The sequence below is a fragment of the Lynx canadensis genome, chromosome A1, assembly GCF_007474595.2.
Source record: "Lynx canadensis isolate LIC74 chromosome A1, mLynCan4.pri.v2, whole genome shotgun sequence".
Classification (NCBI taxonomy): domain Eukaryota; kingdom Metazoa; phylum Chordata; class Mammalia; order Carnivora; family Felidae; genus Lynx; species Lynx canadensis.
The window spans coordinates 4,968,775-4,990,263 of NC_044303.2; the positions used below are offsets into that span (position 1 = coordinate 4,968,775).

The window sequence follows — 21,489 nt, forward strand, 5'->3', positions numbered from 1 at the left end:
CAAAAGAGTTCTTAGATTTAAATATAGTATAGCAAAAATAAAGAAGTGGACTAGAAACGAAGTTGAGGAAATGTAAAAAATAGAGATGGAAAATAGGAGAGAAAAATGAAGAAAAACGGAAGTTTACAGAAGCCCATTAGCCCATTTGCCAACACACACACACACACACACACACACACACACACACACGTACAAAGGAAAGTAAAAGAAGACAGGAAGTTACCAAAGAAATGGAGAAGTAATTTCCCCAAAGCCAGTTCCCAAAGAGAATTTTTAAAAACACGCCAAAGCACCTCACTGTGAAATTTCAGAACACTAGGGGGAAAAGCAGATTCTAAAAGCTTCCTGAGGAGAAACAATCAGGTCACAAAGGACTGGGAGTCAGAAGTGGCATGGGACTCCCCAACTTACTAGCTGTTAGATCTAGGAAAAGTGGTTTACTCTCTCTGATAGTCTCCCCATCTGAAAGTTACAGGTAGTTAGTAGAGGCTACCTTATCAGATTGTCGTGGGGATTTCATGCATATGAAGCATCTAACACATAGTACCTCGGGGCCTACTATACAAGCTACAAAGAAAACTCTGCGGTAATGGGCAATCCCTATTACAGCATCTCAGTACAAAGATGCCTCCTCCCGCTCTTCATATTGCAGAATCCTTCTGTTTGAAGAGCTTTCTACAAAAACTGAGAGCCTGAAATACCCTCGGTTTTCTTCTTTTTCTTAGTTGGCTTCTCAAGACTGTCTGGTTTCCCCCAATACACGGGATGAAAAGAGAACCAGAGGGAAGAAGAAGAACCTATCTGTGCCTTAATCCTATACTTTCAGGTCCCTATGAGAAGGAAAGAAAGACTGAAGGAGGGCGGGAGAGAAAGAAACATGACAAGTATGAAAGTTTCTGTATTTCAGGCTACTTTTGTCTTTCAAAAACGTAACCCAGAGTTCCCTATCAGTAACTTTATAATAATGATCTCTTGATGTAAAAGCGAGTGCTCTTTAGGGTGCTTAAACCTGAAGAGGGGTTACACGTCATTTGTAAATTAACAAAAGAAAAAAGAAAACCTTTTCTTACCTCTTTATGTTCATGATAGTAGGAAAGAACTGGGAATCTTCCCTTGCTCCGGAACTTGGAACTACCAACAATTATTGGTTTACTTGCTATTCGGGGAACATAAAGTTCTCTGGGGTAAGTTTCACAAATCTGTAAAAAAACAAGTGAAACATAACCATTCTTCTCACCATTCAAAAACCATGAGGTTAAAAACCACCTTCAGAAAACTTTCAAACTTATTAAATGCAAGTGCGGTACACATACGGACAGACAACTTGCCGCTGGGACACTCTCGGGCTCTGGGACTAACATTTTCTGAATTTCTCCCAAAAGGTTGCTACGTCGAAGTAAATCAGAGAAAGACAAATACCACATGATTTCACTCGTACATCGAATTTAAGCAATGAAACAAATGAGCAAAGGGGAAAAAAAGAGAGTGAGAGACAAGCCAGGAAACAGACTCTTTACGGAGAACAAACTGATGGTTACCGGAGGGGAAGGGGGAGGACGGGTTACACAGGTGATGGGGGTTAAGGACGGCACTTGTGAGGAGCCCCTGGTGTTGCAAAGAAGTGTTGAGTCACTGTGTTGTACACCTGAAACTAATATTGCACTGTATGTTAACTACCTGGAATTTAAATAAAAACTTAAAAAAAAAAAAAGGTCGCTAAGTTACCTTGTATTCTCGGTTGGCATCAGACAGCTGCCAGTTTGAATTTGGCACTCCCATCCTCTTATATTCCTCGGCAAGGTCAATGAGCTGCCAGCCTCGGAGTCGCTCCGAATCGTTTTGTTTGGGATTGTAAGAGAATGCATAGAGATCTTCATATTTTGCTGTAGTATACAAAACACATAAATGTTAAGCTGCTACTATTATAGGATTTATAGTTAAAATTCTACAAATAACAGTTTTTCAGTTGTTTTTTTTTTTATGTTTATTTATTTTTGAGAGAGAGAAAGACAGAGTGTGAGCCGGGGGGGGGGGGGGGGGGGGGGCAGAGAGAGAAGAAGACACAGAATCCGAAGCAGGCTCCAGGCTCTGAGCTGTCGGCACAGAGCCTGACGCGGGGCTGGAACCCACGAACCGAGCCGAAGTCAGACGCTTAACCGACTGAGCCACCCAGGCACCCCAACAGTTTTTCAGTTTTATCCCTTCATTTTTCCTTTAAAATTTTCAAAGAGATAACTAATACCTGAACATATTTGAACTGAATATTTTCTCAGTTTGTTAATTCACATGATTATATCTAAAGGGATATCAATCTGAGATTCAATTTATATCATCAGCAAAAGCTAATAAATAATATTTTTATAATACCCTAGTGTAATACTTCTTTTTAAAAGTAAACTTCTAATGACGTACACACTTCTCACCCACCACTCTTCCCAAACGAGATGTGAAATGAAAATACTAATGCTACGTTCCTATACATTCCCATTCCATGCTACATTCCACGTACATTCCTATAGGACAGTGTCGACCAAAAGTGGCAATGGTTGTACGGAGCTCCGGACAGCACTTGTTCCTGAACAGTGTTGAGCCCCTAAAGTGACAGAACCATCTTTACTATAAGATTTGGCATAACCTGGGACACTGGGATAAATGCTACAGGCTTTATGTGTTAGGAGAGAAGAGTGTACATATACCTGCTCCTAGGCCACTACAGTCCGAGTGTTCAACAAAAAAGTACATTTAGTAACCAGTGTGCTTTGTCTCCCTGGAAAGGTCTATGTAATTCAAGTCAATGTTGAGGGAAGGAAGCCTCCAGATCCTGAAGGCGTAAGTAGTAACAGGATTCTTCTCTTGGGCCTACATGTCTCTCACTCCTACCTCTACTAACATTGGATTCACCCTCCATTTCTCCTTTGGTGATCTCCCTTATGTTCCACTCTGGGCAATTAAATATATTAGTCCCACTGCTACCAAAGGAGCCCAACCTTCCTTAACTTCTCATTTAGCAACGAATTTCCAAGTCATTGGAACATCTTATTTGTGGGATACCCACTTGAAAAAAAAAAAAAAAGAAAGCTGTTCTGTTGGCTACCAACAAACTTTAAAAACGTTAACATGAATCTATGCTTTTTAAAATCTGTACTCTAAATGCTTCATTTTTTCTTTACTCTTACCCCTTCTTTGGAAACCATTCTTACAAGTCAGATCAGAAGCAGCTAATTATTTCTAAGCCAAATTTTTTGGAATAGAATGCATAAGAACTTGACTTAAGAGTTAAAGTATCTACCCAAACGATACAAAAATACAGATTTGAAGGGGTACATGCACCCCAATGTTTACAGCAGCATTATCAACAATAGCCAAACTATGGAGAGAGCCCAAACATCCATCGACTGACGAATGGATAAAGAAAATGTGGTGTATATATATATATATATATATATACACACACACACACATATACACACACACATATATATATATACATACACACACACAATGTGATATTACTCAACCATCAAAAAGAATGAAATCTTACCATTCGCAACAAGGTGGATGGAGCTAGAATGTATTACGCTAAGCAAAATAAGTCATTCAGAGAAAGACAAATATGATATAATTTCACCTATATGTGGAATTTAAGAAACAAAGCTGATTAACATATGGGAAGGGGGGGAGAGAACAGAGGGAAACAAACTACAAGAGATTCTTTTTTTTTTTTTAATGTTTTTATTTATTTTTGAGACAGAGAGAGACAGAGCATGAGCAGGGGAGGGGCAGAGAGAGGGGGAAACACAGAATCTGAAGCGGGCTCCAGGCTCTGAGCTGTCAGCACAGAGCCTGACGCGGGGCTCGAACTCACGGAGTGTGAGATCATGACCTGAGCTGAAGTCGGACGCTCAACCGACTGAGCCACCCAGGCGCCCCATACAAAAGATTCTTAATGACAGAGAACAAACTGAGGGTTGATGGAGGGAGGTGGATGGGAGATGAGCTAGGTGGGTGATGGGCACTAAGGAGGGTACTTGTTGTGATGAGCACTAGTAGTATGTAAGTGATGTGTCAAAGAATTCTTCTCCTGAAACCAATATTTCACTGCATGTTAACTAACAGAATTTAAATTAAAACACATGCACACAAGAGTAACTTAAAGTATAAAGTAACAATGAGATTTAATCCATCACAAAATTAAGTAAGCTTTGGTCTCTCATAACAGTACCTTGTTTTGACAGTTGTAGCAGGGAATTGTAAATATCATGGCAATCTCTTTCTCTGGGAACAATGAAATGCACAATCCTGAAGTTCTTGCACTGAATCACAAGTGGGCATCCAGAAGTAGTCAAAGCTAGTTTCTCCACTAAGGCAATATGGTGATGCAATATCTACAGCATGAAAAAAACATTTGATCCGCGTCGTAAAAAAGTACTAAACATTGTATTCTCTTCCAGAGCGCATACGTGTTAGAAATGCCCTCTTCGGGGCGCCTGGGTGGCTCAGTCGGTTAAGCGTCCGACTTCAGCTCAGGTCACGATCTCACGGTCCGTGAGTTCGAGCCCCGCGTCGGGCTCTGGGCTGATGGCCCGGAGCCTGGAGCCTGCTTCCGATTCTGTGTCTCCCTCTCTCTCTGCTCCTCCCCCGTTCATGCTCTGTCTCTCTCTGTCTCAAAAATAAATAAACGTTAAAAAAAAAAAATTAAAAAAAAAAAAAAAAAAAGAAACGCCCTCTTCAACCAAAGTCCTCAGGCTTTGTGACTGAATGCCTGAACCAGAACTATGCTCTGATACTTCTCCATCGCTCCGCACATTCAATACATCATCACACCCCAACAACCGCGTCTCCTACATCTCTCTGGAACCTACTTCTCTCGGTGTCCACTGTCACTCCTCTAGCTGCAGTGCTCCCATTGTTTCTCACCTGAGTAACTGTAAGTCACCGCCTACATGCTCTCTCCCTACCTTCTTTTACCTACTCTTACCTTCCTCTAATCCATTTTCTACAGGGCAGGTGATGACTATTAAAAAACGATTTAGAAAACAGCAATCTGGTCATGTCATTTCCCAGACTCTGGGTTCTAGACTCATTTCCAGCCCCTCCCCACATCGACTTCGAGTGACAAGGGCCCTTTCTGCATCAACCTCCTTCACACACACTCAGTTGTTCTTACTAACTGGCAAACTGTAGGTCTGCCTCTTCACCTAGGAACTTCTAGTATTATTTCTGGCCTTTGCTTAAACCTCACCACCAAGAAAAACAGCCTGACAACCCCCATGGCCTTTCCCATGGGAAAAGTTAGGTCCTCTCCATTTTCTTATCCCTTATCAGCCTATACTTTTCCATCACGGCACTCAGAACACGAGTAATTCCTTGTATACAGTGAATGTCTATTTCTCCAGCTAGATGTTGGGAACTTCATACAGAGCAATACCACAGCTAAGTTGAGCAACGTTCTACCTCTAGCACCTAACACAGTATCTGGAGCATTGGAGTGACCCTGCTCAAATAGAAAAAGAAAGTTTCAACTGTTATATCTTATACATGCAAACTTAAAATCTGACCAAACCAGCAATACAGGTGTCACTGCTTATACCTCCCTTACAATGTTTCCTGACTGAATGAATAGAAAGTTCTACTATAAACTCAATACTTGATGGCATTTTAAAGATATAATTATCGGGGCGCCTGGGTGGCGCAGTCGGTTAAGCGTCCGACTTCAGCCAGGTCACGATCTTGCGGTCCGTGAGTTCGAGCCCCGCGTCAGGCTCTGAGCTGATGGCTCAGAGCCTGGAGCCTGTTTCCGATTCTGTGTCTCCCTCTCTCTCTGCCCCTCCCCCGTTCATGCTCTGTCTCTCTCTGTCCCAAAAATAAATAAACGTTGAAAAAAAAAAAATTTAAAGATATAATTATCATTCATATGAGTTCTAATATTCTGTTTGCTACTAAAAAAAGTTTTCTTTTTCTCAATACCATTCCTATTAACTTAAAGCATTTTTTAAAATGTTTACTTAAGGGGCGCCTGGGTGGCGCAGTCGGTTAAGCGTCCGACTTCAGCCAGGTCACGATCTCGCGGTCTGGGAGTTCGAGCCCCGCGTCAGGCTCTGGGCTGATGGCTCAGAGCCTGGAGCCTGTTTCCGATTCTGTATCTCCCTCTCTCTCTGCCCCTCCCCCGTTCATGCTCTGTCTCTCTCTGTCCCAAAAATAAATAAACGTTGAAAAAAAAAATTAAAAAAAAAAATGTTTACTTAAGAGAGCAAGCAGGGTAGGGACAGAGAGAGAAGAGACAGAGAATCCCAAGCAGGCTCTGCACTCAGTGAAAAGCCCAACACAGGGCTCAAACTCATGAACCGTGAGATGATGCCCTAAGCCAAAATCAAGAGACCGACAGTTAACCGACTTAGCCACCCAGGCACCCCTACTTTAAAATATTTACAGAAAAGTTTTCTGGAAAATAAAAGATCTCAAGAGTTATAGCAGATTCCTGAATGATAGAACTCAATCATGACAAGAAATAAATTCATCCCAAATTAATCTAAAACTTTAATGTAAGTTCCAATAAATAATTCCAAATGGCTTTTTGCCTTTTTCTGTGGTAGGGTAAGAGATGGCTGATTATTTATATATCATACATATGTATTATATAATTATAAAATTAAATGCTGGTATTATTAATCACTAATTATATATTTTTTCTAAAGTTCACATGCAAGATTAAATCTATAATATAATCAAGAAAAGCTTAAAAAAGACTAATGAGGAAAGAATTTGCTCTACAGACATTAAAAGTATACATCACACAAATATTTAACATACACTACACATGTATGGCTCACACTTGTGGCTAACATTTAGTACTGTTAACACTGGTATTAGCAGGCCTGTGCCAAGTTACTCGAAATGATCTAATACTAGCATCTAAATAGAGAACAAGAGACAACAGCTACTGTAATAATATGTCACTATCGCGATTCTAATTACGACCCAAAATTATTTGCAAGAAAATGCTGCAGAGACCGGCTCTGCCACTAACTAGTGACATGACCTTGAAAGAAAAATCATCTGTAAAATGAGAAAAAAGATAAAAAGTTGGTAAGTCTCTAGATCTAAAATGTTCATTTCTGTGAATCTACTATACGAAACAGATTTCATTCAGGAGAGACATATGGGAATATACTGATAAGAAGGCATTTTAAAGACAATAATAGGAGAGGACAACACCGATATTTTTTCACTGCCCCAAAACTATGTTCTCAACATCCGCAAGAAGAGGTCTAGGGGAAACTTGCACATGTATCGCGAGGAGATGGGTAACATACTGAGAAGGTATTAGGACAGACGGACAAAGGAGGCGTAGATAGAGTGGGTGGTAGCATGACTAAGGATTTTACAAGGCCCTCCTGGCAGCTCCCGGGCCAACACTGCGTGGGGAGGAGGTCCAGTGCCTCTTGGGAACACAACTTCTCCGAGATCAACATCTCAGGGAAGTATCTTGACTTACTTACTGCAATCACGTATCAACTGGATGGCCTTCCTGGGAAAATCAAGAGTACAATCAAAGAGAGATTGTATTAAAAAGCTAGAGTCAATCAAGGAATGTGCTACTGGTACAGTGGAAGCAATATATCAAAAGAACAGGACAGGGAGCCTAAAAGCAGGCCCTCCCTTTATCTATCACAGTTGACAGTACACATTAATGCAACGAAACCGTCAGTAAATGGTGCCAGTATCCATATGAAAAGAACATGAAAATGAATCCCTAAGTCATATCGCCCACCAAAATATTTCCCAGATATATTAACAACTTATACTTGAAACACAAAATGTAAGTTTCTAGAAAAAAAAAAAAATAGAATCCCTTAAGTCACAAGACAGCATAAACCATAAAAGAAACAATGAAAATCTAATACATTAAAATTTCAAACTTTAGTTGCAAGACGTATACACATACAAGACAAGCCACACACTGGGAGAAGTTATCTACGACACACACACCTGACAAAACATTAAAAACCAAAATTCTTATAAAGCCAGTAAAAGGATAAACAGCCCAACAGAAAAAGAAAAGGAAACCTAAAGGCCAAAATATCTGAAAGGACAACTTTCTCATAATCAGTAAATTAAAATCACAATTGCACATCCACCAGAGAGGCAAACATTGTAAAGCTGACAATGTCAATGTTGCTGATGATGGCAGACCATGAGTCACACTCTACTGAGAATATTCTGAAACAACTATTTTGGAGAGGTGCCACACTTAGCGAAGGAAAATAATGCACTTATCTTAGACCCAGTAATTTTACTCTCAGCCAGATACCTCCGAGACACTCTGGCACATATACAGGAAAAAATATATATAAAATATCCATTACTGTACTGTTTGATCTATAATCAATCAACTTAAAAAACACTGTAATTGCAATTTGGTATAAAAATACCACGGAATAGGCCATTTGATCTATTAAACATGTGCATGTATTATTTACGTTTTTAAAAATTAAAAGGAACAAGTAGGTATTTTATAATTATTTATGCAGATAAAAAGAGTCTTGCTATATTCTATAAAAAATTTCCACATTCCACATGGTATCTTTGTTTTATTAGGAGGGAGGGTAGAGAATAGGTTGTTGAATTTTGTTGAAAATAGGTAACCAAGGATTAAATTATTCGTACGTGACCAAAATAAAACACAGCTATAGGCCAAGTCCATTATTATAAGTATGGTAAGCAGCACAGCAGATGTCCTTCTTACCCAGGTTTCTTTCTGATGAGAGTCTATAAATAATAGATGTGTGGCTGTAAGATAGAGTGTTCCTGTTAGTGACTTGTTGCTGGTGCTGAATCGGTCAAGTAATTTCACTTGCTCAACCTAAAAAAAAAAAAAAAAAAAAAAAGATGTTCTCTCTCATTTCACAAGTAACACAAATTCTTTGTTATCCCAGGATTTAAATGATCAGCTCCAATTTTTTTTCCTCCTTCTGTTCAAACACACGAGTTTATTTAATGTTGAACATTAAATTTCACGTATCTCAGGGAATATGTACACCATCAGTAACCTGGGTACTTTTTAGAGTTAAAATTATAACCGATACAGGAACTCCGTAAAAAAATATTAACGCAGATACTAAGTGGAACAGAAAGGAAGCATGTGGTATAAACAGAAACAGTTTTCATATCCAAGAGTCCGTAAATTTTAGGTTGGCAAATTAGGTAATAAATACAAAAGGTCATTTACCTAGGGTCATGGAGGTAAACTACCAGAAAAATGAAATCAGGAAACAGTTAAATGGTTGCAAACTCCAACTGAATTTCTCTATTCTCTTCACCACTCCACCCAAGACCATGTTTTGTAGCCACCTCTGTGCTTTTCCTCACACCGTTCTCCCTTTCTAAGACAGTCTCGTCTGCTTAGCTAAGTGCTAACCACTCTTCAAGGCTCACTGATGCCCAGTCTCTTAACCCGAGTCCTTCTCAGAAAATTGATTAATGTCTGAGCTTTGTAGTTCCTCCCGGCTCTGAATGCCCCGTCACGGATTATGTCACACGCTGCTTCCGTGTTGTCTAGTGGATGAGGCAGTGAGGTACATAGTAGTTCTTTATTAACAGTAAACACCCACACATGCCCTGTGCGCACACGCAGGGTTGCCATTGGGGAATGGGGTTAGAGTTGGCGGGAATGTGCAGGACGATACTGTTTTGAAAACACAGTATTTATGGCTGTGCCTGCTCATGGGGACGGGGGAAAAAAGTAAAACAACCATAACCAACTTAAAATTTTGATCGGCAGCTATAAGAGTAGGCTGTGGATAATTCTTTAACTTGTGTGTCTTCAAAACCGGATTACTAACAGTTATCTCATTAATTCTATACTTTTCCCATACATATTTTGTTCCTTACTAAAACTGAAGAAACAAATGCCCCCCATTAGGAAATTATGATCTTCAGTGTAATAACTACCATGTAAAACACTAATTAGCTTCCCCCAAAGAAATTTCCTTCCAGGGTTTTGCACTCGTAACAGTTGCTGTCCAAATAAGTCAAAATTTAAATGTAAAAATAAAGCACCTGTTTTTGATAGAAAATTTTATTTGCAAGATTAAGGCAATGAATTGAGTTTTAAGTCTTTCTTCTGGAAACTTATAGAGCTATGATCTAATAATGGCTCAGTTCTCACAGTTGATTTGACAGGCAAAAACTGCCAGATCATCATACTCCTTGTCCTTCATAAAAGACAATAGGAAAACCTCCTTCTTATAAACCCGTATGAAGATTTCTCTTGGAGATCAGATTTGTTTAGGACCACTCCTTCCTTAGATAAAATTCTAACTTCATTATGCAACACACTTTGAATCCACACTTAAATTTAAACACTTTTAAAACAATGGGTCAATTACTGTTTAGCCCTCTTCCACCGTGCTGGACTTGGCTCTAAGGGCACTGCAGCCAACCAACAGCAATGACCCCGGTATAAAATCTCACCTGCCGCATCTCTGAAGCAATGAAAGCGAAGTGCCAATGGCACTGAAGAAAAGAGAACTGATGAATATACTTGGAAATAAAGGTGACTGTGAAGTGTCGACACTACTCAAGCAAACAATTTGTGCCACCTCACACGCTACTCAGAAAAGATTTAAAAAAAAAAAAAAAAAGGATATCGGCAAGTAGTTTAAAGGGAGTAGGGGCTGATGTTGTTATTACCATTTATTTAAATGAACAGTAAGTTCTTTTTTAAGTCCACGTGAAGAGTTTTAATCTGTGGATTTTTAAAAGGTCATAAGTATTTCTTGTTATGCTCCAATCATAAGCTGTAATAATTTCTTGACAAGGCACGAATTCTCTACACACAATTATCCACATGCAAAACAATCACACCACTTTTCATTTGAATGTTAACCCTCTTCCCTCCATCCCCTACCTGGGGCTCTTGTCCACTGTCATTGGGTTAGCCTATACGTTAATGATTCCCCAAACTAAATGCCAACTCTGAGCTCTCCTGAATTTACACCGTCTGTTATACCTATAATAACAGTAATTCCTGACATGGTATTGAGGTCTTATTACGTGGCCAGTACTATGATAAGTGCTTCACATACATCATTTCATTTCTTTTCACAATTCCTATGTGGTAAGTACTATTAGTGTCTGTACAAAAAATGAGACTTAGAGAAGTTAAATGTCCCAACACCACACAGCAAGGAAGGGCTAGTAAGCGGAACAGCACTGAACAGGAATAGTCTGATTCCTGAAGTAGGACACCTTCCCACCATGCTGAACTGCTCTACTTGAGTGTCTAAAGAGTTATGTTAAGCATGTGAAGATGAAACTGATTTTCCCTCACCCCTCACAAATAGGTTCCCAATCCTGTATTTCCGAACTGAGTGAATATTAACCCGTCCTCATCCAGTCACCCACATTAGAAATCTGGGACTCATCCTATGATCCCCAACGTTCAATTAATCACCAATTCCTACCAATTTTATGGCCTACATATTCTAAAAATCTGCACCTTCCACTACTATTAGGGTAGTTCCTACAATATAATGAAATCATCTGTTCACGTGCCCATCTCTCCCACTCAAGCTATAACATACCCCAGGGCAAGAACTCTTATTTTTTTAATAAAGTTTTTTTTTTTTTAATGTTTATTTTGAGAGAGGGATCAAGCACAAGCGGAGGAGGGGCAGAGAAAGAGGGACAGAGGATCCGAAGCAGGTTCTGCGCTGACAGCAGAGAGCCCGATGCGGGGCTTGAACCCGTGGACTAGGAGATTACAACTTGAGCCAAAGTCGGACGCTCAACTGTATGAGCCACCCAGGCACCCCAAGAACTGTCTTTTTTGTCTGACTACCTAACAACTAGTATAACATTTGACACAATAAATGTTTGTTAAACGAAAGTGAACAGCCACAGAGAAATTTCTCACGGGGGGTGGGAAGAGAAGGTGCCCACAATTTACAAGTGGTCTCTTTTGCTGAAATCATCCAAGAGATTCATTACATAAAATTCTTCTTTGTAACATTATACCGTCCCTAAGGTCTCTCTGCCACCTTTTCCCTACACAGTAGGTGAACAGCAGACATTCAGGCGTTTACAACTAAATGAACAAACTTAAAATCAGTGGAAAAATTACTCATAGGGTTCAGCTTTTTTTGTTTTTAAATACATGTGTGGACTCTCAGTCTGCTATTCCCACCTCATCACCCAGTTAGGACAAAGCCACTCTTCTTCTAGAGCTGCGTAACACTACACGGCTCTTTCAGGCTTGCTGTCTATCAAGATTAGAAATTCAGGTCACAAATACTCTTCCTGGGGCACCTGTGTGGGTCAGTCGGTTGAGTGTCCCACTCTTGATCTCAGCTTAGATCTTGATCTCAGGGTCACGAGTTCAGGGCCAGTGTTGGGCTCCGTGTTGAACGTGGATCCTACTTAAAAACAAACAAACAAAACTCTTCCTAACACTCCAAGCCTATTTCTTGATTCCCCCTAATTTCTATATCCAAAATTATCTGAAACTCCATTTATTAGATCTCTAATTCTGGCTACCTACACACAAGTCCCAAAGCCTACCTGTTTCTCTGAATCATCTCCAAAACTCTACATAAATATAAATCTACATTCAGTCATCTCAGAAGATGGAGACCAATATAAATATAAATACATATACATAAATATAAATACATATGTATAAATACATACGTATATTCTTTAAACACATATATGTATTTAAAGAATCCGTATTTTTATGAAGCTCACCGGGTCATTTTTACGCAACAGGTATTCCTTCTAACTTTAACTCCAAATTAATGCCTCTTGCTCTTAACTCACATTAGGCTAGGTTCCTTCCCTATCTTTATGCTCTTTTCCCAAATATTTAAGGCCCCATCTCGTGTAGTCCCCCCACTTTTTAAAAGAGCTTCTTACAACTGTGGCCCCTTAAAATATGTAACTGCATTATGGGCATGTACATACACTCCCCTGCCCTTCCCCCTCCCCACGCATACACACACATCTTTAAAGAACATAGAAAAAGGGGTACCTCGGTAGCTCAGGTAATGATCTCTCGGTTCATGAGTTTGAGCCCCACGTCAGGCTCTGTGCTGACAGATCAGAGCCTGGAGCCTTCTTCAGATTCTGTGTCTCCCTCTCTCTCTGCACCTCCCCCACTCTCTCTCTTTCACAAAATGAATAAACATTAAAAAAATTATGAAGAGCATAGGACAAACATGAACATATACATTATAAAGAAAGAGAGTTTACTAAAAAAAAAAAGAAAAAGAGTTTACTAACTCATTCAACAAAATTTTACCAGCTATCAACTAAAGGTCAATTTGTCTGGGCCTCATTTTCTTTATCTGCAAAATAAGTACAATAATCTCTCCCTTGAGCGCTGCAGTAAGGTTGGATAGTAAATGTAGGTACTTTACCCCAAGGTTGCTCGAAAAACAGTAAGCACTAAAGTGCTCAAATGTTTGCAAAAATTACTACTGTTACTAAGTTAGTAAGCTGATAAGGTAAGTTGAGCCCTGACAGTCCTCTATATTAAAACGATGTCAAGTCAAATGGAGAAAAGGATGAAGAGGCACACCGACCCAATATTCTAATGTGTGCTACAGCTGGAAAAAACTATGTTTTCCTAATATAATATTGAAAGCAAAGCTCAACAAAATTTTCTCAACTAATACACAGAAAATACAGAATTCTCAATAGAAGAGACAGAACACAAAAGGGGGGGGGGCATAACATTTATTTGATGAAAAAGAAACTCCCGTTAAAGTAGAACATCTGTGATGCTATAGATAAAAGGATACAAAGGGAGGATTTTAAGCACCGTAGCCCATGATCTGATACGGTTTTTAAGATCTTTCCAATGGCAACGTGGAGAAAATGTTGAGTAGAGAAGAGATGGGAGGAAGGAAACCAGGTAAGAGGCTAATGAAGTGATCTAAGGGTGCCTGGGAGAGACGTAGTAAGTCCTGGAATAAGCCACAACAGACAGGATAAAGAAGAAGCCCATCGTGAGATAACGAAACTGAGGTGAGGAGGAAGGAGAAGTAGAGAAATAGAGGCTTCTTGAAGATGTTAATCTCGTCAGACCGGTTGCCATTCACTAAGATAAGGTATAAAAAGAAATATAAATCTGAGGGAAGAGAGATTATATATGACTCAATTGAGGATTATTTACCTTAGTAAATGAAAAATTATATTCACATCAGAAAATATAATAGAAAAATCATTACATGACTGCCTCAATATGGCAATCGCTATATGGATGTGACAGATAATAAAATGAACCTGAACATTAGTCCAAAATGTTTATTTAGTACTTTAGGTTCCGGAGAAACTTTAGGTTCTGAGAAAATTTACTAATTATTCTGTTCTTTGCTGCAAATCCTAAGGTTAACTGTAAAAAAAAAAAAAAAAAAAAAAAAAGAAGGAAATCAGATCTTTTTCTTCGCTAAAATTATCAGCATACAAATTTCAAACCAGAGACTCAGCCAATTTCTAAACACCAACTGCTGCCTCATATTTCCCTTTTTCACCAAGGAACTAAAAGTACTTCACAGATGTTGCGACAGATCTTTCCCAGTGTTTTCCTGGAAACGTTTTAAGTCAGGTATTTAGGGAACCACAACTCTTTCAATTGACTAGCACTGAGGCCCTACAGAAATAGTGTTAGGATCCTTTAATTATAGGTATTACCATGCGCAAAAAGACAGTGGGGAAGAAGGAAAAGGTTTTGGGAAAAGAATAAACAAAGAAATGGTGCCGGGAGAACAGAACTGGAGAGTATGGTCATTATGGTAAGGATGGGAAACGCCAACACATTACTTTGAGGGCACGTAAGCTGAATTGTTGCCAACTTTGGGCCTGCACTGAAAGGTCCCCTAATGGTCTAAACAGGAAGTTCAAATTTCACCTGATTACAAAACTGGAAAGGAAAAACGCAGGGAATCACACATACTCAGAATCACGTCTAGAAAATCCAGACACCAAGTGGCCTCCGGGACAAGAAAGGACCAATGGCTACCCTCCAAGTTCTGCATCAAACAGCTGTACTTTACAACTCCCTGACAAAGGTTACTGAAGCAGAAAATGCACTGTCAGGGTTTCTCTGACTTGTCGTGAGCCACCCCTATAGCCAGGCACCCACTGGGACTCTTAGTATCCACACTCCGTAGCACTGACATCTTTCAAAAAGAAAGAGCGTCAAGCTGCCTTTGTGAGGTGGAAGATGAACCTCAAGAGGGCAGTGACTGCCATCTTTCTTTGTTCGTGTACCCCCAGTTCCTACAATAGCGTCTAGCTGAATAAATCACCAACGAGACCGATTATAAATCCAAGGACACTTTTCAATCCTGTCTTACTTTGCTTTTCTGCAGCATTGGACACAGCTGACTTTTCATGAATGGCTTCCTGTCTCACTCAGTAAAAGCAAAGATTTCACATCAGCCTTCAAGACCTGCCCCTTTGCCCCACTTTTAATCTACTAAAGTGCTCTCTCCTTCACTCATTCTACTCTAGCCACACTGGTCTTGCTAGTTCGTACTAAGCAGGCATGCCCAGCACAGGGTTTCTGCCCTTGTTGTTCCCTCTTCTGGGACTCTCCCAGCCACCCCTTCCCAACCCCTGTCCCTGTGAAGACGGCTTGCTCCCTCATCACTTTCAGGTCTCTACTCAAGTGTCACTATCTCAATAAAGACTTCCCTAACTACCCTACTTACAACCATCCTCCCCCAACCCCACTCTGGCACTCTCCACAGCAGTTATTATCATCTACCATGTTACATATTTGACTTATTAACCTTGTTTACTGTTATGTCTTCCCCAGCGAGCAGATGAGTTTTATAACGGCAGGGACTTTTGTCTGATTTACTGACCACCGTTTCCCCAGTGCCTAAAATATACAAGCCTAAAGACAAGGAGAGAGCAGAGGAAGAGGAAGCAAAGAAGGAAATTAGAATAGGGAAAACTGTTCCCTTCCTGTGACTTGCCTCTTCCCATTTTATCCCTAATACCCTTTCTCTGACTCCTCTTCTCCTGCTTGCCCCTTTGTAAGTATTCTCGGGGCTCTAACCTTCACACTCTTCTCCACAGAGCCTCTACGTGTACTCCTTGCAGAAACTCATCCATAAAAGAAAAAAATCAATGATTACCTAAACACTGACAACTCCCAAATCTTCTTCGGAACCACACTTCTCCCCTGACCCTAGACCCTCATAATCGGCCACCTGCTAGACACAACCCGACCACCTAAGTTCCTCTCCTCCATCCCCTACTTTCCTTCCATTTCTACTCATGCTGACCTACCTCACTATTCAAATCTCTTGATTAGACCATTACTCTGTGGAGAAGAGGAGTGTTATGGTTAAGAGAACAGGACTGGTATCAGAAAGATCTAGATTCGGGGCGCCTGGGTGGCCCAGTCGGTTGAGCGTCTGACTTCCGCTCAGGTCATGATCTCGCGGTTTGCGAGTTCAAGCCCCGAGTCAGGCTCTGTGCTGACAGCTCAGGGTCTGGAGCCTGATTCGGATTCTGTGTCTCCCTCTCTCTCTGCCCCTCCCCCACTCACATTGTCTCTCTCTCTCTCTCTCTCCTTCAAAAATAAATAAATATTTAAAAATTTTAAAAAAAGAAAGAAAGAAAGATCTGGATTCACGTTTCCACCTCTTACCTAGTAGAGCTAGCTGTTTGAGTCAGGACAAGATATTTAATCCTCTGCAGGCTGGGGTTTTCCCACCTGTCTAATGGGATAATATTAGTGAGTCAAAATGGCATTTTACATGGGGAAAAGCATTCAGGTGCTCCCCACAAACTACTGGTTCTTATTTTTAGTCATTCCCAGTTTTGCATATCTTTCCCTCTGTGTAACTGATAACATGTGCTTGTATACATACGTGTATGATCTTACATTCTAATGACAAAACGGGTAGCAAGCTAAGAACAAACTAGGCGTTACTTTTGGAATAATTCACTTGAATCCTAGTGAGGTCAGATTTTCATAGGACACTCCAATCTTTAGTAAACTCTAGAAAGCAGTCTTCCGTATAGAACTTAGGAAAAACATTCTTCCATTACATTCTGTAAAGTTCCATTCACAAACAGCATGATATCATTCGACATCAACAGATGATGTCAGCCAAAGCACTGGAGCCTGGCAGGGAAAGGAGAAAGACTGTATAAAGAAGTGTGTCTGCTTCTTTCCCATTGTTTCTCGGCAAGACTATCTCATTATGGCAAAATTAGAGCTCAAAGTGACAGGCATAAGCTTGGAAATGGTCTTTCCGAAATTCAAATTCACACCTGACATCTTTAGTGGTACAGTTCGTAAACCAAATGTGACCAAAATAGGATGATATTCCTGAATTTTATAGGTATAAAGCCATTTAATCAGTACTCAGCCTCTGGTTAGTAAGCAATAATAATAATAAAAAACCTCACAACAACACTATACAAAAAAAAAAAAATGCCACATATTATTTACTTAAGTCAAAAAGAGATTTGGGGGAAGAAAAAGCTCTTAGAATTACTATTAGATTCATTTCTGATTTAATATTAATACATTTTAAAAATTAGATTAAAACTAGAGAAGAAAAAAACATTATGTAATCTTTGGAAGTAGACAAGCCTTGGCTTCGATCTTGGCTCTACCCCTCCTTAGATAATTGGGCAGATTACTTCAACTCTCCAAGTCTATTCCCTCATCTGTAAAGGTTGATAATGTACCCAACTGGCAAGGTTATTCAAGAAATTAGTGACAATTTTGTATAAAAAATATATTTGTGAAATTGTAAGTACGGTAAAGAAATACCGCACAGTTGGCTCTAGAGACATAGAGTTGCTCAAGAAATGGTCATTATTACTTTCCAAATACAGTGGTCTCAACACAGAACAAGACAATCGTTACGTACGACTACAATCAGTTCTTGATCATAGTGACTAAACTGTTAAATTCAAAACAGCTAAGTAAACTTAAAGCAATTCATTTTTAGTTTTGAAATACAATCATTTTTGCAGTAAATTTACCATGTCCAAGTGAAGGCTACGCATACTAGTATAATAATGCAATAGGCTATGTTCATATCAATCTTTTAAGACTAAGCCATGATTTAAGAAAATATTACAGTAAACGCAATGATCAGAATGTAGAACGAGCTCCAAATCTATCGTGCTTACTGCTACATAACCGGTGTCTGTACAATGCCTGGCACGTAACTGGGACCTGGTAAATTTTGTTTAATTACAGTCTGTCTATAGCCACTTAAGATTATTCCAGAGTACTGGTGGTCCAATGCTAGAAAAATAATTCAAAGTAATAAAAGAGCACAACTTGAGAAGTAATTTTAATAGAAAATTAAATTTTGCTTCTTAAAAAGTCGTAAGAGGACCTGGCTAAACCATCAGCACAGGCCCACTGTGAAAAGCTACTATATAATATACATTCAGAACTTTGGAGCCAGGACAAGAACCTGATCTGATGCATACCTCAGCCCTCTTTTCCACCTCTGCATTTTCTACTAGTTTGGTTATTTACTTAATTAGCCTTCTGTTTTCAAACTTTAAGTACCAGCAACTTGAAGAATTACAGAGTTGCTTTACTATTCTTCTCTTTAAAAAAAAGATTTTTTTTTATGGGGCGCCTGGGTGGTTCGGTCGGTTAGGCGTCCGACTTCGGCTCAGGTCATGATCTCACGGTCTCTGAGTTCGAGCCCCGTGTCGGGCTCTGTGCTGACAGCTCAGAGCCTGGAGCCTGTTTCGGATTCTGTGTCTCCCTCTCTCTCTGACCCTCCCCTGTTCATGCTCTGTCTCTCTCTGTCTCAAAAATAAATAAACGTTAAAAAAAATAAAAAAAAAAGATTTTTTTGAAAGGCATTAGTTTTTAGCATCTTCAATTTTACTATAGTATGCGCAGTCAAAAACAAGCTCCAACAAAAATCCGTGACATCTAACAAAGGTTTGTGAAACATTTTAATGGCACAGACCTCAAACTCTCCATGGAACAAATGAAGATAACGCACGTCTGCTATTTTTCTAAATGAATGGTAACTTTAGGATGTGAGGCAACTGAACAATGGTTTCAGGAAAACACGAAGTCAAGATTCACAGTGGGTCCCTCTTCCCTGTGTTGTTAGGCGCCCAGAGGTCTTCAAATCATGTTATTCAAGTCTTGTCTCGGTTTGTTTTCTCCCTCCCAAGGCTGAAGCTGAACTTAATTGCTGGTAACGTAATTCGGTAACATTCTGATGCTATTCCCTTCAGTTTTAACATTTGTAATGGAATTATAAGAATACTGTGTGTTCTTAAAAGTAAATGCCTTTAGCACCCAAATGTTAAGCATAGGATTTAATAAGCTCAACTAAAAAAGAGTTTCACCGGACACTTTAAAATATGGGATGCCATTTTTTTCTTCTCCGTAACTCCCCTGTTAAACTATTCACACTAAAGACAATGAAGTTTTGAAGCACAGAGACGGAATGCCAAATGTAAACGACTGGAGACCGAGACAAGCAAGTGAGATGGAGCAGAGCGCTGATCGCAGCGTCTCCAAAACTTCCATCAAGAATCTGTGACATGGGACAATTCAACGTGAACAAGGAAAAGCTTACACAGTACCGGAATGCTGGTTTGAGGACCCACCCGTTTTCCGGTCTATGGGCGGCGAATGGCTGAAAGCAGCTGGAGCTAAAACAGCCCCAGTTCTGCCCCCCAAAGAGTGTAGCGCTAGAGGGCGGCGACCGATTTCATGGGACTTAACCCCCAGCAGCCCAAATCATCCAGACCCCGACACCCAGGGCTGAAGCGAGACTGCCACTCCCGTAGGTACAGGAGGCCTCCGCACCCACCTCGGCCCAAACTGCCCCTACCCTCCCAGACTAGGCCCGGGCAGGCCCCTCGGGCCTGGGGCCGGGCCCCCGCGCGGCCGCTCCTTAGCCCCGGTCGGGCCAGCCGAGCTCCCATCGCCTCGTCCCTCTGCCGGCTCAGACCATGGCCAGTGGCGAACAACTCTCCGCGTCCGACTACCTTGGTCGTACGGATGTGCTCCATTTCGAGGAGACGGCCGCCGGCAGCCAGCCTCACGGGCGTACCATGGAGCGACAGAACCCCGGGCGGACACAACCACCCAGGTCCGGCAGGAACTATCAGCGGGCCAGCGCCGCGGCCCGTCAGCCCGCCCCCTCAGCCCGCCCCCTGGCAGCGTCAACCGCGCAGGCGCAGCCGGCGTGCGCCGTCTCCAAGAAACACTTCCCCAAACCGGCGGCCGCGAAGGGGGCGGGGACCGGCGGGGCAGAGCGTCCTCTGGGGGAGAGCGGCGTCTCCTTCTTCTGAGCCACCGTAGATCCTACAGCGCCCCCTGCTTGTGGAGGCTCGCCAACCCCTAGCAGAAGGCGTCCCTCTATCGGGCAGTTGGCCAAGGACAAGAAATGGAGGCGAGCTCGGTGGTTCATAGACTTTTCTTTGCTCAGGAATGGACTGTGTGGACGTCCTTGTGTGAAGAGAATTTAGTGGGTGAGGACGAGACAAGACGTCACTGAAGTCCATTACCCTGCCAGTGGACAACACCAAATTTCAATACTTTCTCTTTAGGTGCGGTTGTACTAGAATCTGTTCCAAGGAAATCATCAAATATATTTAGTGTAGCCTTATTTGAAACAATCAAAATTCCCCATACTACAGAATTAGTTATATAAAAGTGTAGTATGTCCATAAACACCAGCATCCATTAAAAAATTATGCGGTAGATCCTAACAAGTAAAAGCTGAACAAACTTGAAAATCATCAACTTTCCCTAGACCTGCAAGAGAACTGAGGTCACCGGGAATATCACTGCCCCCAGAATTAGAGAGGGGCAGGCAAATACAATCACAACTAAAGGCAACAAACCCACAAGCAGCAACCTTCCTGGGCACCAATGCCGGGCAGTTTCTTTTACCTAGTAAATCACGTCCAAATACCCAGAAAAACTTTACAAGACATACTAAAGGGCAGAAAACAGTGTGAAGAGACACAGCAAGCATCAAAACCAGACTTGGATATGACAGGGATGTTGGAATTATCAGACTGCAAATTTAAAACAACTAGGGTTAATATGGGAAAGGGTCTTATTTATCTGGATAAAGGAGACAACACGCAAGAACGGATGGGCAATGGAAACAGAGACGAGAGTCCTAAGTGAAAACCAAAAAGAGATACTAGAGATAAAGAACACTGCAACAGAAATGAAGAATGCCTTTGATGGCGTTATTAGTAGTCTGGACGTGGCTGAGGAAAGACATCTCTTTCCTCGGAGAGCTTGAGAATATTTCAAAAACTAAAACTTCCAAAACTAAAACACAAAGAAAACAAAGACTGAAAAAAAAAAACAGAACAGAATATCCAGGAACTGCAGGACATCTACAAAAGGTGTAGTATACATGTAAAGAACATCTGAAGAGGAAAGAAAGGAACAGAAGCAAGTATTTGGAACAATAATGTCTGAAAATTTCCCCCGGTTTAATG

The 21,489-nt window shown here is 40.8% G+C and overlaps 1 protein-coding gene across 9 annotated transcripts in view; it reads right to left on the reverse strand.

Annotated features, from left to right (window-relative positions):
• Positions 1–20,165, reverse strand: part of MTMR6 (myotubularin related protein 6) — a 66,341-nt gene extending 46,176 nt beyond the window's left edge. For 8 of the 9 annotated variants that reach the window (XR_003967165.1, XR_003967164.1, XM_030307964.1 and 5 more), the window contains exons 1-5: positions 20,014–20,165; positions 8,747–8,863; positions 4,223–4,385; positions 1,726–1,883; positions 1,071–1,199 (exon numbers count right to left, since the gene is read on the reverse strand). Coding sequence is in view for 7 of the 9 variants with exons in the window: in XM_030307964.1 (XP_030163824.1) it covers positions 1,071–1,199; positions 1,726–1,883; positions 4,223–4,385; positions 8,747–8,863; positions 20,014–20,037 (591 nt within the window). In the remaining 2 variants the exon portion in view is untranslated. The remainder of the gene's footprint in view (positions 1–1,070; positions 1,200–1,725; positions 1,884–4,222; positions 4,386–8,746; positions 8,864–20,013) is intronic. The other variant, XM_036064272.1, reaches the window with a different exon arrangement.
• Between the last annotated feature and the right edge of the window lie 1,324 nt (positions 20,166–21,489).